Source organism: Bombus pascuorum, chromosome 6 (assembly GCF_905332965.1).
Source record: "Bombus pascuorum chromosome 6, iyBomPasc1.1, whole genome shotgun sequence".
Classification (NCBI taxonomy): Eukaryota; Metazoa; Arthropoda; class Insecta; order Hymenoptera; family Apidae; genus Bombus; species Bombus pascuorum.
The window spans coordinates 16,524,225-16,548,799 of record NC_083493.1 but is presented as its reverse complement, the minus strand read 5'-3'; the positions used below and the strand labels follow the sequence as shown (position 1 = coordinate 16,548,799).

The 24,575-nt window shown below is 46.0% G+C and overlaps 1 protein-coding gene across 18 annotated transcripts in view; it reads right to left on the bottom strand.

The window, feature by feature from the left end:
• Positions 1-24,575, bottom strand: part of LOC132908261 (muscle calcium channel subunit alpha-1) — a 75,123-nt gene that overhangs the window by 7,194 nt on the left and 43,354 nt on the right. For 2 of the 18 annotated variants that reach the window (XM_060962099.1, XM_060962100.1), the window contains exons 23-43: positions 20,414-20,501; positions 19,693-19,800; positions 15,213-15,320; positions 9,672-9,724; positions 9,317-9,463; positions 8,842-9,043; positions 8,147-8,416; positions 7,964-8,047; positions 7,680-7,868; positions 7,303-7,405; positions 5,423-5,577; positions 5,091-5,315; positions 4,812-5,016; positions 4,604-4,737; positions 4,344-4,445; positions 4,178-4,276; positions 3,904-4,022; positions 3,655-3,801; positions 2,577-2,905; positions 1,498-1,986; positions 200-327 (exon numbers count right to left, since the gene is read on the bottom strand). In XM_060962099.1, coding sequence (XP_060818082.1) covers positions 200-327; positions 1,498-1,986; positions 2,577-2,905; positions 3,655-3,801; positions 3,904-4,022; positions 4,178-4,276; positions 4,344-4,445; positions 4,604-4,737; positions 4,812-5,016; positions 5,091-5,315; positions 5,423-5,577; positions 7,303-7,405; positions 7,680-7,868; positions 7,964-8,047; positions 8,147-8,416; positions 8,842-9,043; positions 9,317-9,463; positions 9,672-9,724; positions 15,213-15,320; positions 19,693-19,800; positions 20,414-20,501 — 3,484 coding nt within the window. Of the gene's footprint in view, positions 1-199; positions 328-1,497; positions 1,987-2,576; positions 2,906-3,398; positions 3,443-3,654; positions 3,802-3,903; positions 4,023-4,177; positions 4,277-4,343; positions 4,446-4,603; positions 4,738-4,811; positions 5,017-5,090; positions 5,316-5,422; positions 5,578-7,302; positions 7,406-7,679; positions 7,869-7,963; positions 8,048-8,146; positions 8,417-8,841; positions 9,044-9,316; positions 9,464-9,671; positions 9,725-15,212; positions 15,321-19,692; positions 19,801-20,413; positions 20,502-24,575 lie in introns of those variants that run through there. The other 16 variants (XM_060962101.1, XM_060962102.1, XM_060962104.1 and 13 more) reach the window with 16 other exon arrangements.

Sequence of the window (24,575 nt, the reverse complement as noted above, 5' to 3'; positions counted from 1 at the left end):
ACGGTTCCTCGTATTTTTCTTTATCGCGGCTGAAAAACGCGACACGCTTTCTTTCGCTCGCCGTTACGTCGAACGTTAACAAGCAACGTACGTACCACGTATACGGCGAGTTTGATCGTTCTTACGAAAAGTCGAGGATCGAAGCTCTGGCGACTCAAATAATTCTACGTTACCACTGTGACTGAAGCGTAACGCTTACCCGGCCAACCAAGCTTTCCGCGCTTCCGATGACCTCGAAGTTCGGCTTCCGATCGGCAGGACTGCCGGGTAAGCTGTGGGACAGGCGCTCTGCGCCGATGCTTCCGTTACTCTCACCGGCCCAGGAAACTGACGAACGAGGACAGTCGTCAAGGAATTAAGCTCGCCGCGGTACGCTCTGCCTCTACGATCTCAACAGCGATTCGTGCCATACCGAGCAGTTGCGTGGTTAGTCGCGACAAGCGAATCACATCGCAAACGGTTACACGTTCAAACTGTTTGGCAGAACGCATGCTCCGAGCGAGAATCTCGTCGTGCGATACACGCGCCATACAACGACCGCGTGTATCTTCGTGTTTGTGTGTTGCAGCGTCGCTGGTGTATCGCTGGTGCATCGTTGGTGTATCGTTGGTGCATGGTCGGTGCATCGTTGGTGCATGGTCGGTGCATCGTTGGTGTGCAATGATCGGGTAGGGAAGAAAATGCAAACTGTTTGGGTGCAAAAGTCGGAGACGCGCGTGCGTGCGAGCAAAGGATTACGACCGCGTTTCGTTTAGCAGTTAAATCCGATGGCCGTCGCTGACGAGCCATACTAGACCAACATCGATACGTTCACACCTATGGTTCGGCTATGGTGGCCGCTAACGCAGCAACTAACGCAGAAACTAACGCAACAACTAACGCGACAACGTTCGGTTGTTCACGCGGCCCGATGCTACGTTCGTTCGAATAGACAAGTTTCAAAAAGCGAGCATCCATCTCCAGCAACTTTTGCTCATCTTCCTCGAACGTCCATCGACGCGTACGCGTACGAACGGCATGCGATTGTCGCCTGATCAACGAGACAGTTCATGCTGCTACGAAGCAATGCGGAGGAGCGTCGATAACGTGCTATCGTCGTTAACCCTTTCGCGCCTACTTTAACGATCCGTTTAGCGATTTACTCGTACATCCGATTCACAGAGACGTTTCCATCGCGCATAGTAGAGGGAAAAGGATTTTTCGCGAGACGGAGAGAAACTCGGTGGCGAAAGGGTTAAGCGGACGCACTTGCGACACAGGCGCAACGAATACGTGGATGCTGATTCGACGTCGTTCATGCACTAACGTAGGTAAAAATGGCAAGTGACAAGCACGTTGGCGTCGATCGGAAGCAAAACTCGAGCGAAGAGCCAGAGTTTCGTTCCGGATCGAGCGGAAGGCAGTCGGGAGGCGAGCGAATGAGTTTGGAAGGCGGGCAAACAGATGGGAGCGTTGGCGATAGGCGTGGATCGCGTGTATTAGTCGAGGATTAGTCACCTCTGCCGTGGTAAGAGGCCCGATCGTGTCGCGAGTCGACGTCGGCGAGGAAGCCGGCGACAGCGATCGCCTGGGTTTGGGCGAGCTTGAGGCCGTTGGCGACGCTACGCGCGAATCCGGTACTCGCGGACGTTGTCGAGCTGCTCGACTGTCCGCCACCACCGCCGCCGCTGGTCTCGCGTTTCCGGAAACTGGACGGCGCCGATTTAGCGACCGGCGGATCGCGTCGACCCCAAACACGGCACCGAGACACTACCGTTAACTCCTGCCTCAGCGACCCTCCGCGAAGTTCTCCGACCTTCTCCGAGTTGCTCCAACTAGACCCTCCGGAACCACCGGATCCTCCTGAATCTCCCGAACCTCCCGAACCTCCTGAACCTCCTGAACCTCCTGAACCTCCTGAATCTCCCGAACCTTCTGAACCTCCTGACCCGCCGGACTCGCTATACTCGCTCGTCGCCGACGAATCTCCGTCCTCGCGATCTATGGCTGTCGTGTGTTCCGACGACACCGTGTTTTTTTTATTATTCCCGCGAACTCTCGATCCCATCGACTCTGAACTTCTACAGGGTTCAAGCGCGTCGTAACGCAACGATCGCCACGATTTCTCGGCCGTTTCTCCTAATTTTACGAGACGATACTTTGCATCGATAAACGTCTACGCGTACACGTTGCTCTCGGCGTATTCAGATTCCTCTAACAAGTCCACCTCTCGTTTCGAATCGGCTGAGAAGCCAGTCTCGATGTTTTTAATTAATAATTCAGATTTCTCATCCGTTCACAACTCTGACCGAAACCCACGTAGCGTAAATCTACCGACTTATTCCTCGTTTCCAGCTACCTTGGTCTTGCGAGAAACGCCTGAACAATCGTGGCGACTATTACCACTAACACCCTGTCGTATACCATCGTTGTATCGTTTCAATCGATCGATGGGAGACGAGATCACATTTTCATAGAGAAAATAGAGAGAGAGACAGAGAGAGAGAGAAAGAGAGAGAGGAAGAGAGAGAGAGAGAAGAGAAAGAGAGAAGAGAGAGAAGAGAGAGAGACAGAGAGAATGAGAGTGTAAATCGTACCGTGATTACTCCAGACGGCACAATCGACGCAGCAGCCTCTAGTCGCGTAAGACCGTGTCCCGTTGGAGGATGAACCGAGGCTCGGGCTGGTCGTAGCGGTGGACGTGTTCGTGTACGTGGCGATCGACGTCGTTGCACTGGCGGACTTGCCGGATGAGATTTGCACGGAGTGCAGGGTGCCGGTGCTCGGATCAATGGACGGGGGTGGGTTCCTTCGGGGTGGTGGCGTCGGTGGCGTCAGCTGCCGCTCGATTCCGTCCTGAAGACTGCTTCGAGCAGCCGCGACGAGGTCGACGCGCGTTGGACGCACCGCGCGACACGGGCAACACCAAAGAACGGGCAAAAACCACTCTCTTAGTTAGTTACTGGCTTTCGACGTGTCGGCGAACCCTTGTCGCCGCGTCCTCGAGAACCCTTTCATCCAGACACTCGACGATATCGCGAAGTCGGCGAAATTATTGCACCGTCGCGTGTATATATTATATATGTATATGTACGTATACACACATATACATAAATATATATAGAGAAGATGTGGTCGGTCAGGCGCGAGAACACGCAGTTGGTTGAGCGACGTAACGGGAAAAAACCGATCTCTTCGGCACCTTCTGGGCTAACCTGGCCGATATCCCTTGTCGATTCTCGGATCCATCGGCGCGCGTGGTCAGACGCCGTAGACCGGAACACGGCGGGTGGAACAAACTCGGCGATGATCGTCGAGGTCCGGTGGTTAGTGGTTACGCATGCAAGCGCGCAAGCGAAAAATGCTATTCGATCAAGTAAAAGCAAACTATCGACTCCCATAACCCTAACGTCTCTTACCATATTCGCTATTCGGATGAAGGTAATTACCGCTACCTGGACCGCTGAAACGTATAATTCACCGATCACTAGGACGATCATGCCGTTCCTTTTCTTCCCAGTTTTCTCTACTTTCGACACGACGCGATCTCTCATGCGGCCCGTAAACCAGAAACTCTAACCGCCGATCGTTTAGCAACCGATCGCGCGTTCATCGACCATAATCGGCGCCAATCGATCGATCAAGGCGCGTTTCTAGCGATTCTTATCTACTTACTCGAATACTTTGTAAGGTGTGTGATGATAGGATTGCTGCTGGACGGGATTTCCGAACACGGCCAATGGTCTCAGTGGTATGTTCTCCTCGATACCCGTGAGCTTAGGATCCATTCCCATTTGGTTCATCGCACTGTCGCTCAAACCGCTAAATCACGTTTCGTATGATTTTTAATCGTCGCTTCGACATTCCGTCGCTCTCGTTTATCGTTCGTCACGCATATCGTCCTTTACGTATTTCGATACTAACCCTGCTACGTTTGGCACAACTTGATGAGATCTCGCGGTAATCTGATTCGGCGGGTCGTGTCCGCTTCCTCTCTGAAGCGACGAGTACGGCAGGAAGTCTATGGAGTTTGTCGGGGAAGCCTGTGGATCCAAACGAACGACGTTTTATCGTATCCTTCGTATCTGCGCCTCTTTCCTCTCCGTTCGACGGAGGAGATCGTGGAAATCGCGCTTTGCGTACATATACTTTACTTACTCTTACAAGTACAATCTTGTACAGTCTTCTGGATATTTACCTTAGTCGTGGAGTTCACTTTGAGCGACCTGGCTCGGTTAAAATTGTGATGTCCCTTCCTCATACTCGACCAAACGCTGCCGAACAACGAGTGGTTCCTCTGTAAAGCGACAAAGCGCCGCGTTAGTTTGCGTTTGCGTTCGAGAAAACGAGATTTACCGTCATACCCTGTGCATAGGTTCCGGATTGTCGTCGAGCAGTTCTTCCAAGTTTCCGGAAATGGCTCTCTTCAGTTCGGGCCCGGCTTCGTGCAACGTTCTCAGACCAGCCTTTAACGAAACGATAAAGCGATAAGGCTACCGACAGACGTTCATCCTTCTTTTTCAAGTGTACAAATTGTGTACAAATTGTACGTTGGCATTTTCGTCGTTACTTTTCGACGATCGTGCGTCGCCTAGAGAATATACGTTTGCCACGCAGATATTACCTGAAGCGTGACGGTGTTGTGGCTCTCCTTATTACCGTCCTTCAATTCTTGCTCCTTGCGCTTCTTGAATCTCCTGAAGTAATCCTGGATCAGGAAGGTGGCGTAGAATTTGCCCACGGTCACTTCGTCGTCGCCTAAAAGATTCGCGATCGATGAACCGATTCTCGACGAAACACAGTGGCTGACTAAACTAAAGGGCAGAAAATACCTCCGGGTGGCGGCACCACCTGATCCAGAAGCTTGGGGCTGGTCCTCTTCCAAATTTTCTTGATCACGGCTCTCAATTCGGCGTTAGCGTCGTCGATGTTTCCCTCGGTTTTAATTCGCAACGACGTCCTCACCACGGCGAACAGAGTCGCGTTAAACAGCACCGTACCGTCGCTGTTCAACGGCATATTCATCGAAACCAGCCTCTGAGGAGTTTGACAAGAAAGTTTCGTGTAGAAGGACGAAACGATTTAACGTCGGACGATATGGAGACACTAACTTTACACGCGACGCGATGAGGGCAGAGTTTACCGAAACCCAAGGGCGGAGATATCTTTCTGAGGAGAGTGACCACGTCCAGGTGCTTGATACGACCTTTCGCGTCAGGATCGTACTCGGACCACAAACGAATAAACTCGTCCAAATGGTGAGGACCCAGGATCGACCAATCCCTCGTCAGGTAATCGAAATTGTCCATGATTACGGCGACGAACAGATTGATGATCTGCGAAACAAGTTGCTCGTCAATGTCGAAACGATTCTTAAGTGAAAAAGAAAAACGAGCGACCCGAGATGTTTCCGCGATACCGTGAAACGTTGGAGGTTACTTACGAGGAACGAGCATAAAACGTAGAAAGATATAAAGTAGGGAAATGCAATGTCGGATCCACAACCATTCTGATTATTCACTTCGTCGCTGTTCGGGTCGCATTTCACTTTACCGGGCTGCGCCGAACAGTCCAACATGATGTCTTGCCAAGCTTCGCCTGCGTAGTGTAAACGTCGATTTAACGCAACGTCGGAACATTTAACTCTTAACGCTCCAAGTTTGCCTCTCAAGCACCACCGATGCGCGGTGTTATAAATATCGTAATCAAAATTATATTACTTCCGAGATGAACGAAGATTGTTTTTGTTGCAATACAATGATACTACACGCATAGGCACGATACTCTTACACAGACACCCACACAGGCATTTGAACAGGATACTTACGCACGTCGTACTCATTACCGTATAGAGAGTGGGGCTCAAAGTATTTGAGGGATCATGGATCACTACCTGTCTAGTCTGAAAGTAATTGGTAAACGATCAACAATTCTTGTATACGTTGTTAATTATATCGTTCGCTTATATACATCAGGTTCTGTAGTTCTGTTTAATAAACATCACTGAATATTATTTCAACATAAACATCGTGTCTTCCACAGATTATTAATCTTAACTTTGAGATTAAATTCTAACATTCATATCGAACGATCCGCGGTAAAAATTTGAAAAACGCGTGGCAAGTTGCAGAAAACGAGGAAAGTGGTTAATTGCGATTCGATAAACAGATTGCAGGACCCTTTTACACTCTGACAAGTACCAGTCATTTTCACTGGTATTGGTATAAGTAGCCTCGATACAAAATTATTTTCAGTTTGACTACATAAAAAAGAAAATAAAATTCATTATATTATGCGATAGCCGTCACATCACTGTGGATAAAAAATATAACGTGAATTTTAAAATAAAATTGTAGAACCAGTCGTTTTGAAGGCTGTGGTACTTCTAACGTTAGCATCTAGCGATCCAGCGATCGATCCGGAATTTTCCTGATAACTGATATCGTCATATCGAACGATACGCGGTAAGAATTGTAAAAACGCGTGGCAAGTTGTAGAAAACGAGGAAATTGGTTAATTGGAATTCGATAAACAGATTGCAGGACCCTTTTACACTCTGACAAGTGCCAGACATTTTGACTGCTAGTGGTATAAGTAGCCTCGATACAAAATTATTTTCAGTTTGAATACATAAAAAACAAAATAAAATTCATTATATTATTCTTTTAGTTATGCAAAAGTCACATCACCGTGGATAAAAAATATAACGTAAATTTTAAAATAAAATTGTAGAACTAGTCGTTTTGAAGGCTGTAGTGTTTCTAACGTTAGCATCTAGCGATCCAGCGATCGATCCGGAATTTTCCTGATAACTGATATCGTCATTGTTGGAATACAACGATATTTCACGCATAGGGATAAGTACCCTTATACAGACACCCACACAGGCATTTGAACAGGACACTTACACAGGTCATACTCCTTACCGTATAGAGAGTGGGGCTCAAAGTATTTGAGGGATCATGGATCACTACCTAAGTCTAGTCTGAGAGTAACTGGCCAACAGTCAACAATCTCCATACGTTGTTAATTGTATCACTCACTATTATATACATTTGGTTCTGTAGTTCCGTTTAATAAATATCACCGAATGTTATTTCAACGTAAACATCGTGTCTTGCACAGATTATCAATGTTAACTTTAAGATCAAATTCTAATAGTTTTGAACGACTCTAATATTATTATTTACACGTCAGTGTAGCATTTAAAATCTGACACTCGAAAACTTGCAAGTTGGAGTTGTCAGTCGATAATTAAAAGTCGGAGCGTTAAGGGTTAACGAACTTGTACTTATCCGATTGGAAGTTTCGACGAACACGTACCCGTAGCCGATCTGAACAGGACCAGCACCGCCTGTGGGAACGACTGGAAATTGTTGTTCCGGTCTATCGACGTATCGTCGTCGATCGCGATTTTTCCAAATACCTGAAAGAACGTACGAGCTCCTTCTCTTTAAACGCACGCTGCATTCTCGCCGCTGATCGTTCGGGATACGATGGTGTACGTCGCCGATTTCGCTAGACTCGAGATACGGCGACTGATGAAAATATTGGAACGCGTATCGTGGAAACGATGACGTCGTGATAGAAAGTTTCTATAAATATCGGTTTACTTTTGCCATATACGTAAAGCGTATTTAAGAGTCTTGGAAATCGGCGCGTTATTCCGAGCGAATCGCCTTCACCTCGTCGTGTCTTACCTGCATACCTATCACGGCGTAAATGAAAAATAGCATTATAATTAGCAGAGCTACGTATGGCAGAGCCTGGAAAGATTTGATGAACGTCCAGAGAAGCGTTCTGATGCCTTCGCCTCTGCTCAGCAATTTCACTAGCCGCATCACTCGGAACAGCCGGAAGAAGTTGATGGAAATGATGGTGGAGCCAGGCTGAAAGTATAAGATTTTAACGTTGGCCGTTTAACCGTCCGATCGATTAAAATAGAGATACTCAGTGAGAGCGGAGCTGTTGCCGAACAACGTACATTGACCTCGGAGTAAACGATGTCGATGAAACTTCCAAGAACGATGATGAAGTCGAAAACGTTCCAAGCGTCGCCAAAGTAGTTCTGTAATTAATCGGTTCGCGTTAATGGTGCGATTTGTCCGACCGGAGAGCGACGGAACATCCGTTATAACGGCGTTGTTTGTTTCGTTTGACTTTCTACCTTAAATCGAAAGGCCGCCAACTTAAAGATAAACTCCAGGGCAAAGACCGCGGTGAAGATCATGTTAAGAACGTCTAACGCTTCCGTGTAGATTTCCGGTTGTCGATAAAACTTCATCGCTAAGGTCACCGTGTTAATCATGATCAGAGTGAAAATGGTGTACTCGAACGGCTGAGATGTGACGAACCACCACACTTTGTACTGTATTCGATGCTTCGGTATGTATCGTCGCACTGGTTTCGCCTTTAACGCGAACTCGATGCAATTCCGCTATGCAATCACGTGAAAAGTTTCTACATGTATACGACACGTATACGAGATGTACGCTCCTTCCCGTTCATAAGTATGCGTTAGGACACCGGACCATCTCGCGCATCGCGATCGCGATTAATTCGGATAAGAAACAGTCGAACCAGCGTGGCACTGCTTTTAAATTAACTTTAACTTTGAACTTGAACTGCTTTTGCATCGATCGCGGATAAATAACGGATCGATGAAGAGCGTCGTTCTTATAATATAGGCCGTGTACGGTGCGAATCGATGAAATTTTCGTGGCAACGTGAAACGTAAGGACTCCGCGTAATGGAAAGAGAGCGAGAGAAAAAGTGTCCTGATATTTATGAACGGTGGTGCGTACGAGATGTAGGTATACGAGATATCGTGATCGGTAGCCGGTTGGTATTCGGCAAACTTACCTGATTCTTATCGAGCTCGCAGTTTTTGTACTCTTGCTCACCCTCGTTCTGGAAAGTGACAATAACGAAACCAACGAAGATGTTCACCATGAAGAATGCTATGATAATGATGTAAATGATGTAGTACGCGGCCACTATCGGCCGAAAATTATGAATTGGTCCATGATCCTCCTTGTTAGAGTCGATCGACACGTCTAGTAATCTGTTGGGAGAGAAAATGCTAAGCGGTGTGCACCGTGGCTGGTGGCATCGAGCTTCTTCGTTTATCTTTTCTTTCCGTGTACCGCTGTTAGCAATGACGCACAACGGACGACTCGATATTGCGAAAAGAAAGAAAGAAAAACCTGTGCGTTCCGCTGGAAATACACTGGTTTTGTCGATTTTGAAATTCGAAAAGGAGCGGAAGGAAGAGAGAGAGGAAAGTAGAAGAAGTAGTGGTGCGGGTGAACGCGGTAGACGACGCTTGGTTACTTACGACGGCCAGCCTTCGAACGTGGACACGGTGAAAAGCGTAAGCATCGCTTTCGCAACGTCGTCGAAATGGAAACGTTGCTGAATCCAACTTCTCTCCTTCATCACCGGCTTATTGATATCGCCGTTGTCGTATTCCAGATACGTACCCCTGAAATTATCAACGCGACCACCAACGTTATTCGTCGTGCCCGTTTCGCTTGACCGATCCGATTTGCGGGAATCGTCGATGTCGCCGTTACCGGGAACGATAAAAACGCGGACGAAAGGAAAACCTTCGTTTTACCTCGATTTACGTAGCGACGACACCGAACGATATCCCACGTTTGGGGCTTGCGTTTGTTTGCGAGATAACTTACTGGCATTCGTCCTTCGTCATTTTCGATGCATCGGAACAATAGAAAAATTTGCCCTATACAACATAAAAATTTCATTAATGCGAAGCAGATCGCTGTCGATTAGAGGCTTCGCGCAACCTTTTTCAAAACTGTCGAACGTATCGATACTCTTGATATACTTTTACTCCGACGTTCTTTTATCGTTTTTAACGCGTTTCCAATGCGTCTATGATCGTCACGGAGATCGTGGAAAATCCGACAAGTCGGTCGTTCTTTCCATCCGATATCACGAGTGTCGATAAAGTGGACATAGCGTATCGTTAATTGGCCATTCTCTGAAGCAAAGTCAGTAGTAGCTAGTGATCGAGCAAAGTAAAAGGAAAGAACAAAGAAAAATTAAGAACTGGTAGAATGAAACAAAAATTTAAAAAAAGATTAGAAAATGAAAAAATATATACATATACATGTATATATACATATATATATATATACACATGTATGTCATTCCGTTAAACGTGCACGATAATACGAGTCTATACGTGTGAAATATATACAAAATGTAGGCCGTGGTGCAGGCTGTCTCGTTTGGCCTACGTCGATCGAGCGACGTGGCACGTGCGCGAGTAAAATCGAGAGTCCAGAAAATAGTCGTCGCAGGTTCTTCCGATCAACACGATCGACGATCCGATCGTTTCGATCGTTTTCGACGGAGTATCAGCCGTCGAGCAATTGGGAACAAAGCTCGTCGAAGCATCGCGACGTGTCTAATTATCAATGGGGCAACCGTTGACGTTTCTTCGCAGGAATTTCGTTCGCGTGCAAACTTTAACCCGTTAACCGGACAAGACGAGATCGCTCGTCGTTTACGATTCCTAGCCTCTGCTAGACGCAACAACCGCTTCTTTTTTTCAACGTTGCAACGTTCGAACGTTAGAACGTCGACTTTTAACCTCCGCCTAAATATCCGCCTAATAAAAATTATAAAATCGCACGTTTGCTAAAAATAAATAAATATACAGGCTGAGTCGATAAGAAGTACGGACTGTTTAAAACAACTCGTATTTAATATCCGTTGCATCTGTCGTGATGTCTCTTGGAACGTCGGTCGGCCCAAAGCTAGTTAGTTTGGCGGGTATCTTAACTTTAGTTTGTCACATTTGCGTGAAATGTGACGAGCTAAAGCTAATAAATTGTCCGCCAAATTAATGACTCTTTGATATAAACAGGACAATGCAGGGTGAGTGGATAAGAAAAGTACGGACTGTTTAAAACAACTCGTTGTATTTAATATCCGTTGCATCTGTCGTGATGTCTCTTGGAACGTCGTTCGGTCCAAAGCTAGTTAGTTTGGCGGGTATCTTAACTTTAGTTTGTCAAATTTGCGTGAAATGTGACGAGCTAAAGCTAATAAATTGTCCGCCAAACTAAATGACTCTTTGGTATAAACAGGACAATGCAGGGTGAGTGGATAAGAAGTACGGACTGTTTAAAACAACTCGTATTTAATATCCGTTGCATCTGTCGTGATGTCTCTTGGAACGTCGTTCGGCCCAAAGCTAGTTAGTTTGGCGGGTATCTTAACTTTAGTTTGTCAAATTTCGCGCAAATGTGACGAGCTAAAGCTAATAAATTGTCCGCCAAATTAATGACTCTTTGGTATAAACAGGACAATGCAGGATGAGTCGATAAGAAGAGTACGGTCTGTTTAAAACAACTCGTCGTATTTAATATCCGTTGCATCTGTCGTGATATCTCTTGGAACGTCGTTCGGCCCAAAGCTAGTTATTTTGGCGGGTATTTTAACTTTAGTTTGTCAAATTTCGCGCAAATGTGACGAGCTAACGCTAATAAATTGTCCGCCAAATTAATGACTCTTCGGTATAAACAGGACAATGCAGGATGAGTGGATAAGAAAAGTATGGACTGTTTAAAACAACTCGTATTTAATATCCGTTGCATCTGTCGTGATGTCCCTTGGAACGTCGGTCGGCCCAAAGCTAGTTAGTTTGGCGGGTATCTTAACTTTAGTTTGTCACATTTGCGTGAAATTTGACGAGCTAAAGCTAATAAATTGTCCGCCAAATTAATGACTCTTTGATATAAACAGGACAATGCAGGGTGAGTGGATAAGAAGTACGGACTGTTTAAAACAACTCGTATTTAATATCCGTTGCATCTGTCGTGATGTCTCTTGGAACGTCGGTCGGCCCAAAGCTAGTTAGTTTGGCGGGTATCTTAACTTTAGTTTGTCACATTTGCGTGAAATGTGACGAGCTAAAGCTAATAAATTGTCCGCCAAATTAATGACTCTTTGATATAAACAGGACAATGCAGGGTGAGTGGATAAGAAAAGTACGGACTGTTTAAAACAACTCGTTGTATTTAATATCCGTTGCATCTGTCGTGATGTCTCTTGGAACGTCGTTCGGTCCAAAGCTAGTTAGTTTGGCGGGTATCTTAACTTTAGTTTGTCAAATTTGCGTGAAATGTGACGAGCTAAAGCTAATAAATTGTCCGCCAAACTAAATGACTCTTTGGTATAAACAGGACAATGCAGGGTGAGTGGATAAGAAGTACGGACTGTTTAAAACAACTCGTATTTAATATCCGTTGCATCTGTCGTGATGTCTCTTGGAACGTCGTTCGGCCCAAAGCTAGTTAGTTTGGCGGGTATCTTAACTTTAGTTTGTCAAATTTCGCGCAAATGTGACGAGCTAAAGCTAATAAATTGTCCGCCAAATTAATGACTCTTTGGTATAAACAGGACAATGCAGGATGAGTCGATAAGAAGAGTACGGTCTGTTTAAAACAACTCGTCGTATTTAATATCCGTTGCATCTGTCGTGATATCTCTTGGAACGTCGTTCGGCCCAAAGCTAGTTATTTTGGCGGGTATTTTAACTTTAGTTTGTCAAATTTCGCGCAAATGTGACGAGCTAACGCTAATAAATTGTCCGCCAAATTAATGACTCTTCGGTATAAACAGGACAATGCAGGATGAGTGGATAAGAAAAGTATGGACTGTTTAAAACAACTCGTATTTAATATCCGTTGCATCTGTCGTGATGTCCCTTGGAACGTCGGTCGGCCCAAAGCTAGTTAGTTTGGCGGGTATCTTAACTTTAGTTTGTCACATTTGCGTGAAATTTGACGAGCTAAAGCTAATAAATTGTCCGCCAAATTAATGACTCTTTGATATAAACGAAATAATGCTCTTTTGCATTATCGTTTGGAAAAGCATGTGCGGTGTCGTTTAAAAAGACCCGCGTGTTATCTCGATATGTCAGAAAACAAGATGTTGGAAAAGGCATGTGGAGATCCAACGTGATTCGTCGAAGACGACGTTTTTCTACGAAACCAATAGAAAGTAAAATAAGGTAAAATAGTAAATTTCGATCGTCCTACTTACTGACTCACCCTGTAGATAAAACGATGTTCCTCCGTTTTAAGAAACTAAAATTCTAAAATCGTGTTCGTGTTCAAAAATCGTGAGGAATCTACGTGGATAGAGTAATAGGAGAGACGGAAAGTGCACTTGGACCAGTGGCAGTTGCAGCGTCAACGAGTCCGTCTCGTTTCCATCGGAAATAAACGTATCTTGCGTACGTTGGCAGAGACTGGGATCGGCGCTCGACTAGATTCGTTCGTCCTCGTTGGCTTTCTCGACTGCTCGATCGTGGAAGCTTTCGGTTAACGAGTTAAAGAATGAAATTTCGATTCGATGGAAGCCCTAAGCGCGATAGCTACGATTTCGACTTTCCGGTTGCGTGTTTTGGAAAAGAGCCCTGGTCGAGATTCACGCGGTTTGATCGCCTAGAACCAGACTCGTTGCAACGACTGTCGCAGCATCGACGAATCGTACGTTTCGAAACGACGAAGCTGCGCGTTACGATTCGTTCGACTTTCCGGATAAGCCGTGGAAAGAACACCGAGTGCAGCGTGGGTTTCTTGATCGTTCGTTTCGTTGGCCGTTTAAGAGCGTCTAACAATTGCATGGTACGAAACGTTTGGATCGAGGAGTCTCGTTTCCTGATTTCGTGAAACCACGTTCGCCTTCGATGCGAACCACGATCGTTACGATAGAAAACGAGTTCACATGCATTCGTAGGTTTTCGTTGGCCGTTGTCCCGAACGGCAACCACGAGATTTCCAGGTTGGCTGGCGCTACACTTGCTTCTAAGCCGCTTCTACCGACAATCTACTACTCTATATCTGTGCATCTAGACGGGCTGCTCCGTTTCGAGCTTCTTTGTCACGCGACGCGATACTCGTCTACTCGTAAGGTTCGAGCGATAGCGGCGAGTGTCTTCCAAGGCGATAACTAAAGGCGAGAGAAAGGCTGTTTGCAAGTGTGCAACTCGATAACGAACAGAGTTGAAATTTAGTTGGGACGGAGAGCAGTGGAGCTTGGCGATGGCGTAGATGGACCAGGCTAGGTTTGACTCGTGGTTCCGGTATATTTGCGCGTTCGATCAGCATGCACTACGATCAAAGCTTCATTCTCACATTTACAGCGAAACTTGCATGCCGATTCGTTAAACGTGTTGTCTATCCGATATGCTCGATAGCTACGTATTCGTTAAAGCGTTCGTTAAGCGACGGTGACGAGTAAGAACGTTACTCTCGGTGGATGTTGCAGCCCCGGCTGGTTTTCTCGGCGAAGCGTTCGATCGTTTAACAGCGTGTGTTACCGTGCTCGAGGGTGTTATCGTGAACGCAGAGAGCGTGTCTCTGCAAAGGGTAATATTGGCAGCAACCGAGTATCCTCGAACAGGTTGATCGATCAACGTGCCAGTTTCGCGCTCCACCTTACTACGATCCTGTCCAACCTTCCGACGAAGCGTTATCGATTCGTAAGGAGGACCGCGTACACGATTTCGCCGTGGCAATGGAACGTTGCAAGGCGACGGAGTTTCGTCGATCTTATTTACGCTCGACGATTGCCTCGTTTGCCGATATTCTCCTTTGTAGAGTCGAAGAAGGATCGAGAAAAAGTAGTCGGATCGAACGAGTTTCGATGGGCCGATCGGAGTAGTGTCAGCGCGTCGCGAAATCCGGGGTTCGCCGAAACCTAAGTCGAATCGCGCGAAAGAGGAGAGACGCGAAATTTTCCAGCGATCGGCAATTTCCGTGAACGCGAATCGAACCCCGTATTTTGCGAAGGAAATTTGCATTTCCGTGACGCGCGGGTCCACGGCGTCGGAAACTTCCGGTTGTAACGCGAGGCCGTCCGCTTCGGTGAACAGCCGACGGCCAAATAAATCAAACGGAGAAAAGAAAACAAGAATAACGAAAAGTAAAAAGAGAGAGCTGAAGAAGAAGAAGTGGTAGTAATAGTAGTAGTAGTAGTAGTAGTAGCAGTAGTAGTAGTAGTAGTAATCAAAGAGTAGAAAAAGTAAAAGGTAAAAGTAGAGGTAGGAGAAGAAGAAGGAAGCGAAAGACGAAGACGTAGAAGAAGAAGTAGAAGAAGAAAGAGAAACGAGATAGACGTGGTAGAGAGAAGAAGAGAAAAGTTCTCGTTGGCTTAGTATAAACTTTCTAAGTGGTGGTGGTTGGCTTTACCTTAAACAGCTGTACCCCGATAACAGCGAACATGAACTGTAGGAGATAGGTGACCAACATAATGTTGCCGATCGTTTTAATGGCGACAATCACACACTTCACTACGTACTTTATACGTAGTTGGTTGAGGGCAGGCGAGCAGGGCGAACGAGCACAGCGGGGAACACGGGATCGTGAGACAGACAGACAGAAAGAGAAAACAAAGAAAATACAAAGTAGCATTAATCAAGGGTTTGGCTAGTTTCGCTCGTGGAGCTAGGTATCTTAATTACGAGGGGCTTTAGGGCTGGGGCAACGGGAATTTCGCTATTTGCCAACGTATCGTCGTATCATTTCGATCGTTGCGCGCTTTTCCTTTCGCGTTTTCTCTTTTTCTTTCGTAAACTTTCTTTCGTTTCTTTGTTTCTTTCTTTTCGATTTCGTTGCTCGCGTTCGTCTTCCCTCGATCTCTCTGCAACGCTTCCCTTTCGTTTTCCTACCCTGTTTTCTCACCATCTCTCGAATCGCGTACGAACGAGCGTGCCTTTCCTATTACATTTTCGCATCGTAGCATCGACTTGCATCGAGACACGTCGGTTTCCTCGGCTTTTCCCTTCGCGAATTCGTTTCGTTCTCGCGACACGGCCTTTCTCAACCACCCTCGTTCATCGTCAACGATAGTCCCGTCTCTTAGCCAGTCTTTCCGTCCCCCTTTTCCATTTTCCTCGCTTTCGTTTCTCCTCTTTTTATGCTCTCTCTCTCTCTCTCTCTCTCTCTCTCTAGTTTTCTGTTTTATCTTTTCCGCTTTTTCTCTTTAAATTTCTCTTTTCGTGAATCGTGAACTAAGCCCTCGCCATCCATCCAACCCACTAGTGCTCGATGTTTTTCCTCGGCAATGCACCTATGGGGCCTCGTACGGGATAACGTATTTTCTCGTCGAATCTAATATCTTCGAAAACCTTCGATCGTCGTTGGCTAGGCAAAACTTTCGTCGCCGTTGATCGTCGAATCGCTTCGCGGATCTCGATCGCGATCTTCTTCCTTCGGCCGTACGTTGCCGTCATATACGCTGGCGTCAGCAGGTTTTACTCGATCGACGCCGCGTTACGTTCGACCGCGCGCAAGATAAAAGAAAAGTCGAATTTTCTGACGACAGAGTAGATAACGGTACGTATCGTGAAAACTTGTTGTTCCTTCAAGCGCTTGGTCGGAGGTTTCTTTAGTCGATGGAAGCGCCGTGTCCGAGATACACGAGCAAACGAAACTACGAGAACGTTCTTCCGGTTCTGACCACAGATCCGTTCGATCGCGAAGAAAAGCAACTGGCGTTACGCGTAACTAACACCTTCCGGGATATTTTATTCGCGATCTACGTTTCACAGTTTCTTTGCGAAAACCTCTCGAGTTTCATCGATCGAAGCAGGACTTTTCCGACTGCCAACCCGTGTAATTTTCACCCTCTCGCACTCTTTCCAGGCACCAAGGACGCGTTTCTCGCTCGCCTTTCGCCTCTCGTTTCGTCGGTTGCTCGACCATCGAACCAAAGGAAACTGCATCCTTGGGGCTTAAACGATCGCTCGTGAATCGAAGGAAACGGCGAACTAAAGCGTCTCGCAACAACTGTCGGGTGGTCGACGACGCATCGACGCGTACGAGACGCGATCGTCGATATCGCGGAGGAGCGTGTAACGACGAGGGATCGAAACTACGTGGTCCGCTTCTGTCTAACGATTCTAACGCTAATCGAACGAAGCAACCAACCTACACTACGCTACGACTCGTCTAAATTTGCTCGCTAAGCGTTTCCTCCGCCGTCCAACTTTATTTCCCGCGATCGCGACAAACGCGAGTTACTAATCGTAGCGCGCGAAAATATTCGAACGCGTGGATAATCCCTCGGGAATATACGCGAAATGTTCCAACTTTGTCGAAATTACGCAAAAGAGTATCGCGACGAAACAGCGTGGCGATTGAAACTCGAAAGCGATCGTGTCGCGAATACTTCCGTGTCCGCTTGTTCCTTCGTCTTCTTTCGATTTCGATGGCAAAGACGGAGACGCGACTCGAGGCAATTCTCGTGGCAGGCGCATTTCGCGCGTATTTTCGTAAAACGTTTAGCAACGAGCGTTCGAATATCTCGGCGAGCCAGCGTAGCTAAACGGAGTACGAAGAAAACGTAGAATCGATCTGTGTTCGAGCGACGATTATACGTGCAATTGGTACACGATGAAGCGCGACGGAGAACGGGACGAAAAAAATTCTGCGAGTAGACCGGACAGAGAAGTGCCGTGATGCTTCGTTTCGAGGCAATTGCGAAAGTCGACGAGACAAAAGGATAACGCGTTGTTCGACTCTCTGCTTTTTCTAGGATTCTGTCTGGAATCTCGAGCTCGAGACCGATGCTTGCGAAAAGAGTGGCGGAACACCGAGTCCTTTCCTTCTTTCCCTTTCCTTTCTCTCGTGTTAATATAGCGGCACACCACTGCAACGCTCAGCCGGCACAAGCATGCAATTTTCAAACAATCCTCTACTATCGGTTTTAACCACGCAGCCTGTAAACTTGAGTCTCTCTGTGTCGTGTCGTACCGTGTCGTACCGCGTCGTATGGTGTCGGTGTTTCGAAACACGCGTACGATCTGGACCAACCATCGTCGTCGGTAACATCGTCGGTACATCGGATCGATAGATATCCTTCGATTACGCGGTGTTTCGTTTCGATTTATCCGTTTGGCCGCGATCTTCTTCCGCCGCGTTTGCTCGTTGCGTTCGACAACGGTTGTCCGTTTCGTATCCGCGTGTCTTTGATATTTAGTCTTCCAGCTACGGAGTCTCGAACGACCAAGTAAAGGCAAAAAAAAAAAAAAAAAGAAAAAAAAGACAAGGGAAGAAAGAGGAAGAGAAACAGAGACAAAGACAGAAGTAGAAGAAAGAAAGAGAGGAAAAGAGAGACGAAGAAAGTCGTAGGTGTCCAGACAAAGGAGAAATAAACGAAGATACGAAAGCCAAAGTCGAAAGACCAAAGACCATATGATAGATCTTGCGAAAAGCCGCTTTCTGTAAAATTCTTTCCTCCGAAAAGTGGTGACGTACACGGATACACATATATAGATAGTATGTAGATGTATGTGCGCGACAGCAAACTTCCATCCCGTCTCTATCTACGTTCTTTTCTTTTTTCTTTTTTCTTTTTTCTTTTTCAGCTACCATCTCATCTCCCCCCGGTCACTCGTCTATCGCGTAAATCCTTCGATACGTAAGTACACGTATAGTACGTACGGATATATTTGTTGCTCGAAACGTAACAAAAGGACAGAAAATGAAAAGAATCGGCCGCTTATCGGCCAGCCGTCGATCACGATCGTCTCTTTCCTATGCTAGCACGATAGCGTTCGGTGGAAACAGTGTTCCATCAACGATTTCGCGAGAAACGATCTACCAACGATCGCGACGACTCTCGCATCGTTCGGCTGATTCGCATACGCAAAGAAAAATAAAGCCTCGTCGCGCGCTTCGCGTTTTCTATTATTTGCAACGAGTTGCCACATCGTTGTCCCACGAACGACGCGTAACACGGTGGACGATCGTTCGATGGGCGTAAAACTACGACGAACGATTTTAGTTTCCTGTAAAAGTGATCGCGATTACGAGCCAACGGTCTTTCACGCAACGATAACAGTCTCTTAAGGACGAAGAAAGTGCGACTGTTTACGCGGCAACGTTCGAATCGATGTAAACGCTCAGTGGAAAGATCGCGAATGTAAATGTGAACGAGTTGGACGCGTTCGCGTAAAAGCGATCGTCTCGCTTGAAACGAAATTCGTTTACAAAGAGCGTAAAAGTATCGCGAACAGGGGCAGTCGTTCGATCGTTAGGCTACACGTAATATCGATGGAAAGAAAGAAAAACGTTCGAGGGAAAGAAGAAATCAAGGTAATCCCAGTGAGAGGTTTCGGGGAGAGAGTGTCGAGACAAGAAACCCAATGAACAAGTTACACGCAAAACAGTTCGTTTCACAGGGAAGGTACCCAGAGGTGCATCTGTCGGAAAAAACAACGTTTGCTTCGTGCCCGCGCCTCTCGACGATTATTTCTCCCGGTGTTTCTTCTCGACTGTTTCTTTTCTATTTCTTTTCTATTTATTATTCTCTTCGACTCTAGACGAGGAAACGCGATGGACGGAAAATCGAGAAAGCGGCGAATAATCGTCGAAGAAGGCTGTCGGGTCGTCGAGCAAAGGCGTACCGAGGTGGTAGACGAATTGGTAGTAGTGAATTTGGTGATGGTGAATTATCTCGGCGTTGCATCAAACGTATGTGAAGTAATGGATGAACGAGAATGACGATAATATATGCATATAATATCGGATCGTAAGAGAGGGCTGAGGGGTCAATGAGAGGGGGGTATCGAAGGTTTTGGTTGTATATTATGCCACTCTAGTGTACTACGAGAGGTTGGAAGGAACGTCCCAGGACCGTTTAGTGTGCGGGGCCTGGCAATCCTACCTTGAACAGTTGTACGCCAATGACGGCGAACACGAACTGCAGGAGGCTGGTGACGAGGACTATGTTTCCGATAGTCTTTACCGCTACGATGACGCACTGTACTACGTGCTGGGTTCAACATTAATCATAATGTAGATTCGCTCCTTTACAAATGAGATTACGTGTGCCGACTAATTTATTACGTCGGATGTCACTCGTTTTTTTTTTTTTTAATCAGTCTTTTTTTACTTCTTTGCTTTTTTTCTCAGAATCGTTTACGTTTCTTTTTCTTTTTTTTCTTTTCTTTTTTCTTTTTTTTTTTTTTTTTTTTTTTGATACTACTCTCCGAATCGCAATAGGAAACTATGGACGTAGAAGAATGGAAACAAGATAAATTCTACATGGACGCAAAGTAAGTTATATCGGTTCGTTGATCGAATTTATGAATTCGTTGGAAGAAAGAGTTTCCCTTGCAATACGGAAGATTCGAAATATTTCACCAAAGTATCGGTAAAAGTATCGACTTTGAAAAGCAATCGCGAACAGTCCGATACCGCGGAGACTCGATGGATCGGCTTTGCCAGCTTCGAATTTTGACGTAACTCGAATCTAAGGTCGCAACTGAAAGCTACTTTGGTATCAAACGTTATTCGTAAGTCTACTTCGGGGCATGTGCTATATCGTCCGGGACCGATTTGGCAAGTTCGCTAATTGTTCTTGAATAACGAGCGAAGAAAGATACCTTTAATCCCTTGGCACGATTGATGGCGCGTAGAGGTCTCAACACGCGTAATACACGCAGCACTTTCACCACTGAAAACGCGCCGGAACTGAAACAGAAATGACCAAATGAACGTCTGGTTTTACAGGCTGTCGCATGAAAAGTAGCGGTCAAATTTCAGGAGCAGGCGGTAGCATCGGTCGAAACGATTAACCCATTTGCATCGTGGTCCCTGTCACCGCGCTCAGCCGGTTCCGTCACACGCTCGAGAAGACCACCCGCTCGAGAAGGGCTCACTAACCGGATAGACTAAACACCCTGCATGCCGCAGCTATCGAAACAATAACGAAAAAGGCGCCTCCGACGCACACCCGACGGTGGCCCCTCCAAAGGAACAAGACTAGCGCTCGAGATCATTCTGTTGCGACACTTTGAACTGTCACTCTGTTGGAGTTCAAGTTCCTTCACCCTATTCGTGAAAGAATCATTTCGTTCGGACTGCGACGCGAGGAGATTACCGGCGATCTGTTAATTTCGCGATTTCTTGCGTCTCCGACGTGACTGTTGCAACGTCGAGCGCATCGGGCACCAGGCCGCACGCTCAGAGCGAGATCACGACGGATGTCTACACATCCTTGCCGCGTACCCTCGATATTCTTAAGGACATAAAACCATTTTCGTAGTTAAGGTCCTTCGGGCCAAAAACAAGCGTTCTTTATAGTTTTGCGTGTTACGGGAAGACACGGGAAAGTCAGCTTTTCTCGCGCTCGGGTATCTTCCGTTAGCGACTCTCTCTCAAGGGCGGTTGGCAGCCTTCCTCACCCACCAACCTAGAAGATCAGCCAATTGACATCAAAGTCGAAAATTTATCCTTGACAAATCGGCTCTTTTCGCGTCCTTGGACACACCCATCGCTAGCTTTCCTCTGCTACAACATCGTCACTGAACCTCACCGATTCTCTAACTTTCGAACAGTCAACATCTCTTTACCGCGTTTCTACCCTTAGTGTAATTTCCACGCGCCAACTCAGTATATACTAAATTGTAATTATTAAGCACATAATAAAGTGTGATAAAAAAAAGAAAGTTAATAGTTGTGTTTCCTTCCTATATTTTTACAATCTGAGTTGTGACTTGTGATTTTACGTGACACGGTCGTAGGTGCAGTAAACGACATCCGAATTCTTCGTGGAGCTTATCGAAAATTTACCGTTCAAAACTATGGTAGACAATGTTCCTTCGCAAACATCGCACCTTACATTCTTTACAACGGAGGAAAAAGGTAAAAATCATTTATTTATGTAACGGCGCTCGACAGTAGAGTTTCCAACGGTTTCTGTCCGGTGGTTCGCTACACAAAGACCCTATTATTCTTCGGATAAGATGATCGCCAGATGTCGATACACCCTCGCGGAATATTTTCAGCTAGCCTAAGGACCTGCTATAAATCGTAGCGTTTATTTAGCCAAGGTTCTCCAAAGGGACAAACGGTCTTTCTCTCAGCAATCCCCCTAAACCTATCACACCTCCTAAGGGAAGATACGAGAAATTTGCTTTTCTAGCGCATTCTTTCCTAGCCACCAACGCAAAATTAGCCAATTAACAACAGCGTCCATTTCCCTCACTTTCCGAACCAAGGCTTTCCTTAACGAACCCGACGATCCCGCATCCTTGGACACACCCCATCACGGTTTTCCTTCGCGGCATCATCGTGACGGAAAGTCGGTCCGAAACGACAGTTGACAGTTGATAATAATTGATCAGAGTTCCTCGGCGTCTTCAGCAATCATCATCCGAACTTATATCACGCATCTGGGCCTGATTCTGGACAGAAGATTGACATGGAAACAACGTGTCTTAGATGAAACCAAACAACTGAAAGCAAAATTTAAAAGATTCTACTGGCTCATCGGCCGAAGTTCCAACTTAACACGCAAAGTTAAATTGAACTATACGAAGCCGTATTAAAACCTGCTTGGACCTATGGAATCCAACTATGGGGAACAGCGAGTAATTCCAACATGGAAATTCTTCAACGATTCCTTGGTACGTCACCAACGAAACGATACATCACGACCTCGAGATACCCACAGTCGAAGAAGAATTGTCCAAACTCAGCGATAGACACAGCACAAGAGTTAACAACCAGTAAAACCTGTTTGGACCTATGGAATCCAACTATGGGGAACAGCGAGTAATTCCAACATGGAAATTCTTCAACGATTCCTTGGTACGTCACCAACGAAACGATACATCGCGACCTCGAGATACCCACAGTCGAAGAAGAATTGTCCAAACTCAGCGATAGACACAGCACAAGAGTTAACAACCAGTAAAACCTGTTTGGACCTATGGAATCCAACTATGGGGAACAGCGAGTAATTTCAACATGGAAATTCTTCAACGATTCCTTGGTACGTCACCAACGAAACGATACATCACCTCCAGATACCCACAGTCGAAGAAGAATTGTCCAAACTCAGCGATAGACACAGCACAAGAGTTAACAACCAGTAAAACCTGTTTGGACCTATGGAATCCAACTATGGGGAACAGCGAGTAATTCCAACATGGAAATTCCTCAACGATTCCTTGGTACGTCACCAACGAAACGATACATCGCGACCTCGAGATACCCACAGTCGAAGAAGAATTGTCCAAACTCAGCGATAGACACAGCACAAGAGTTAACAACCAGTAAAACCTGTTTGGACCTATGGAATCCAACTATGGGGAACAGCGAGTAATTTCAACATGGAAATTCTTCAACGATTCCTTGGTACGTCACCAACGAAACGATACATCACCTCCAGATACCCACAGTCGAAGAAGAATTGTCCAAACTCAGCGATAGACACAGCACAAGAGTTAACAACCAGTAAAACCTGTTTGGACCTATGGAATCCAACTATGGGGAACAGCGAGTAATTCCAACATGGAAATTCCTCAACGATTCCTTGGTACGTCACCAACGAAACGATACATCACGACCTCGAGATACCCACAGTCGAAGAAGAATTGTCCAAACTCAGCGATAGACACAGCACAAGAGTTAACAACCAGTAAAACCTGTTTGGACCTATGGAATCCAACTATGGGGAACAGCGAGTAATTCCAACATGGAAATTCTTCAACGATTCCTTGGTACGTCACCAACGAAACGATACATCACCTCCAGATACCCACAGTCGAAGAAGAATTGTCCAAACTCAGCGATAGACACAGCACAAGAGTTAACAACCATCAAAACCCTCTAATTACTCAACTACTCGACGCGTCGGAACAGATCCGCAGGCTCAAAAGACATTACACCTTAGTCCTAAGCGCTAGATTCAAACAGAATCAAACATACTATAAACACTTATTAACCGTGTCATAGTACCACGCCAGATAAATTTACTTAAAATTCTCTAACGAGAATTGATTGTAAAATAAACGCAAATAATAAAAAGAAAAATATCGCGCATCAAAACGCATGGACCAAAAGTCGAACTTGTAATTGCGAATCGCGAACCGCTAATGTAATAATCGCGAGTTCTACGCAAGGTGTACACATTGAATACATTTGAGGTGAATTGGCCGTGATAGTTGTAGTTTGTTGTGCGTATGGTCGTGTGTAGAGTGAGACAGGTTCATCCGCGGGTCGCCGGTGTCGTTGCTGGGCTACTGCTGCACTTTTCTTCTCATTTTTGCGTTGCAGAAGAAAAATCAAACTCCGGTCGTCGCCGGGATTTGAAACCCGGGTTCCGAACGTTCGTATAACCTAAGGCGCTACCCAATGCGCTGCCGTCGTCCGACGCTAGTTAGCGTCGAGTGGTAGTACTTTTGCTGTCGAGTGCCGCCACATATTATAATAAATTTCTATTGTGAAATATACTCAAGTGTTTCTTCCTCTCGCTATCGCGATCCATCGCATCGTTTAAGAAAAGATTATTTGGATTAAAATGGAACTAAAAAAAAAAGCAGTCGCAGCGCAGCGCTTAGATGCAAATGGGTTGAAAGAATCCAAGGTGTCGTTCTTTGGATCTAACATGGAAAACGTACTCGAAACGTTACGGACAGATATTACGTTTCTCTTCAGAAATTCGTCTCTTCAAGGCCAAGAATCGATGAAGATAAACACGACGTAAGAATACAGCGTGCTCGTGAAATTTGCTGCAGAAAACTTTTTGAAACGTCGAAA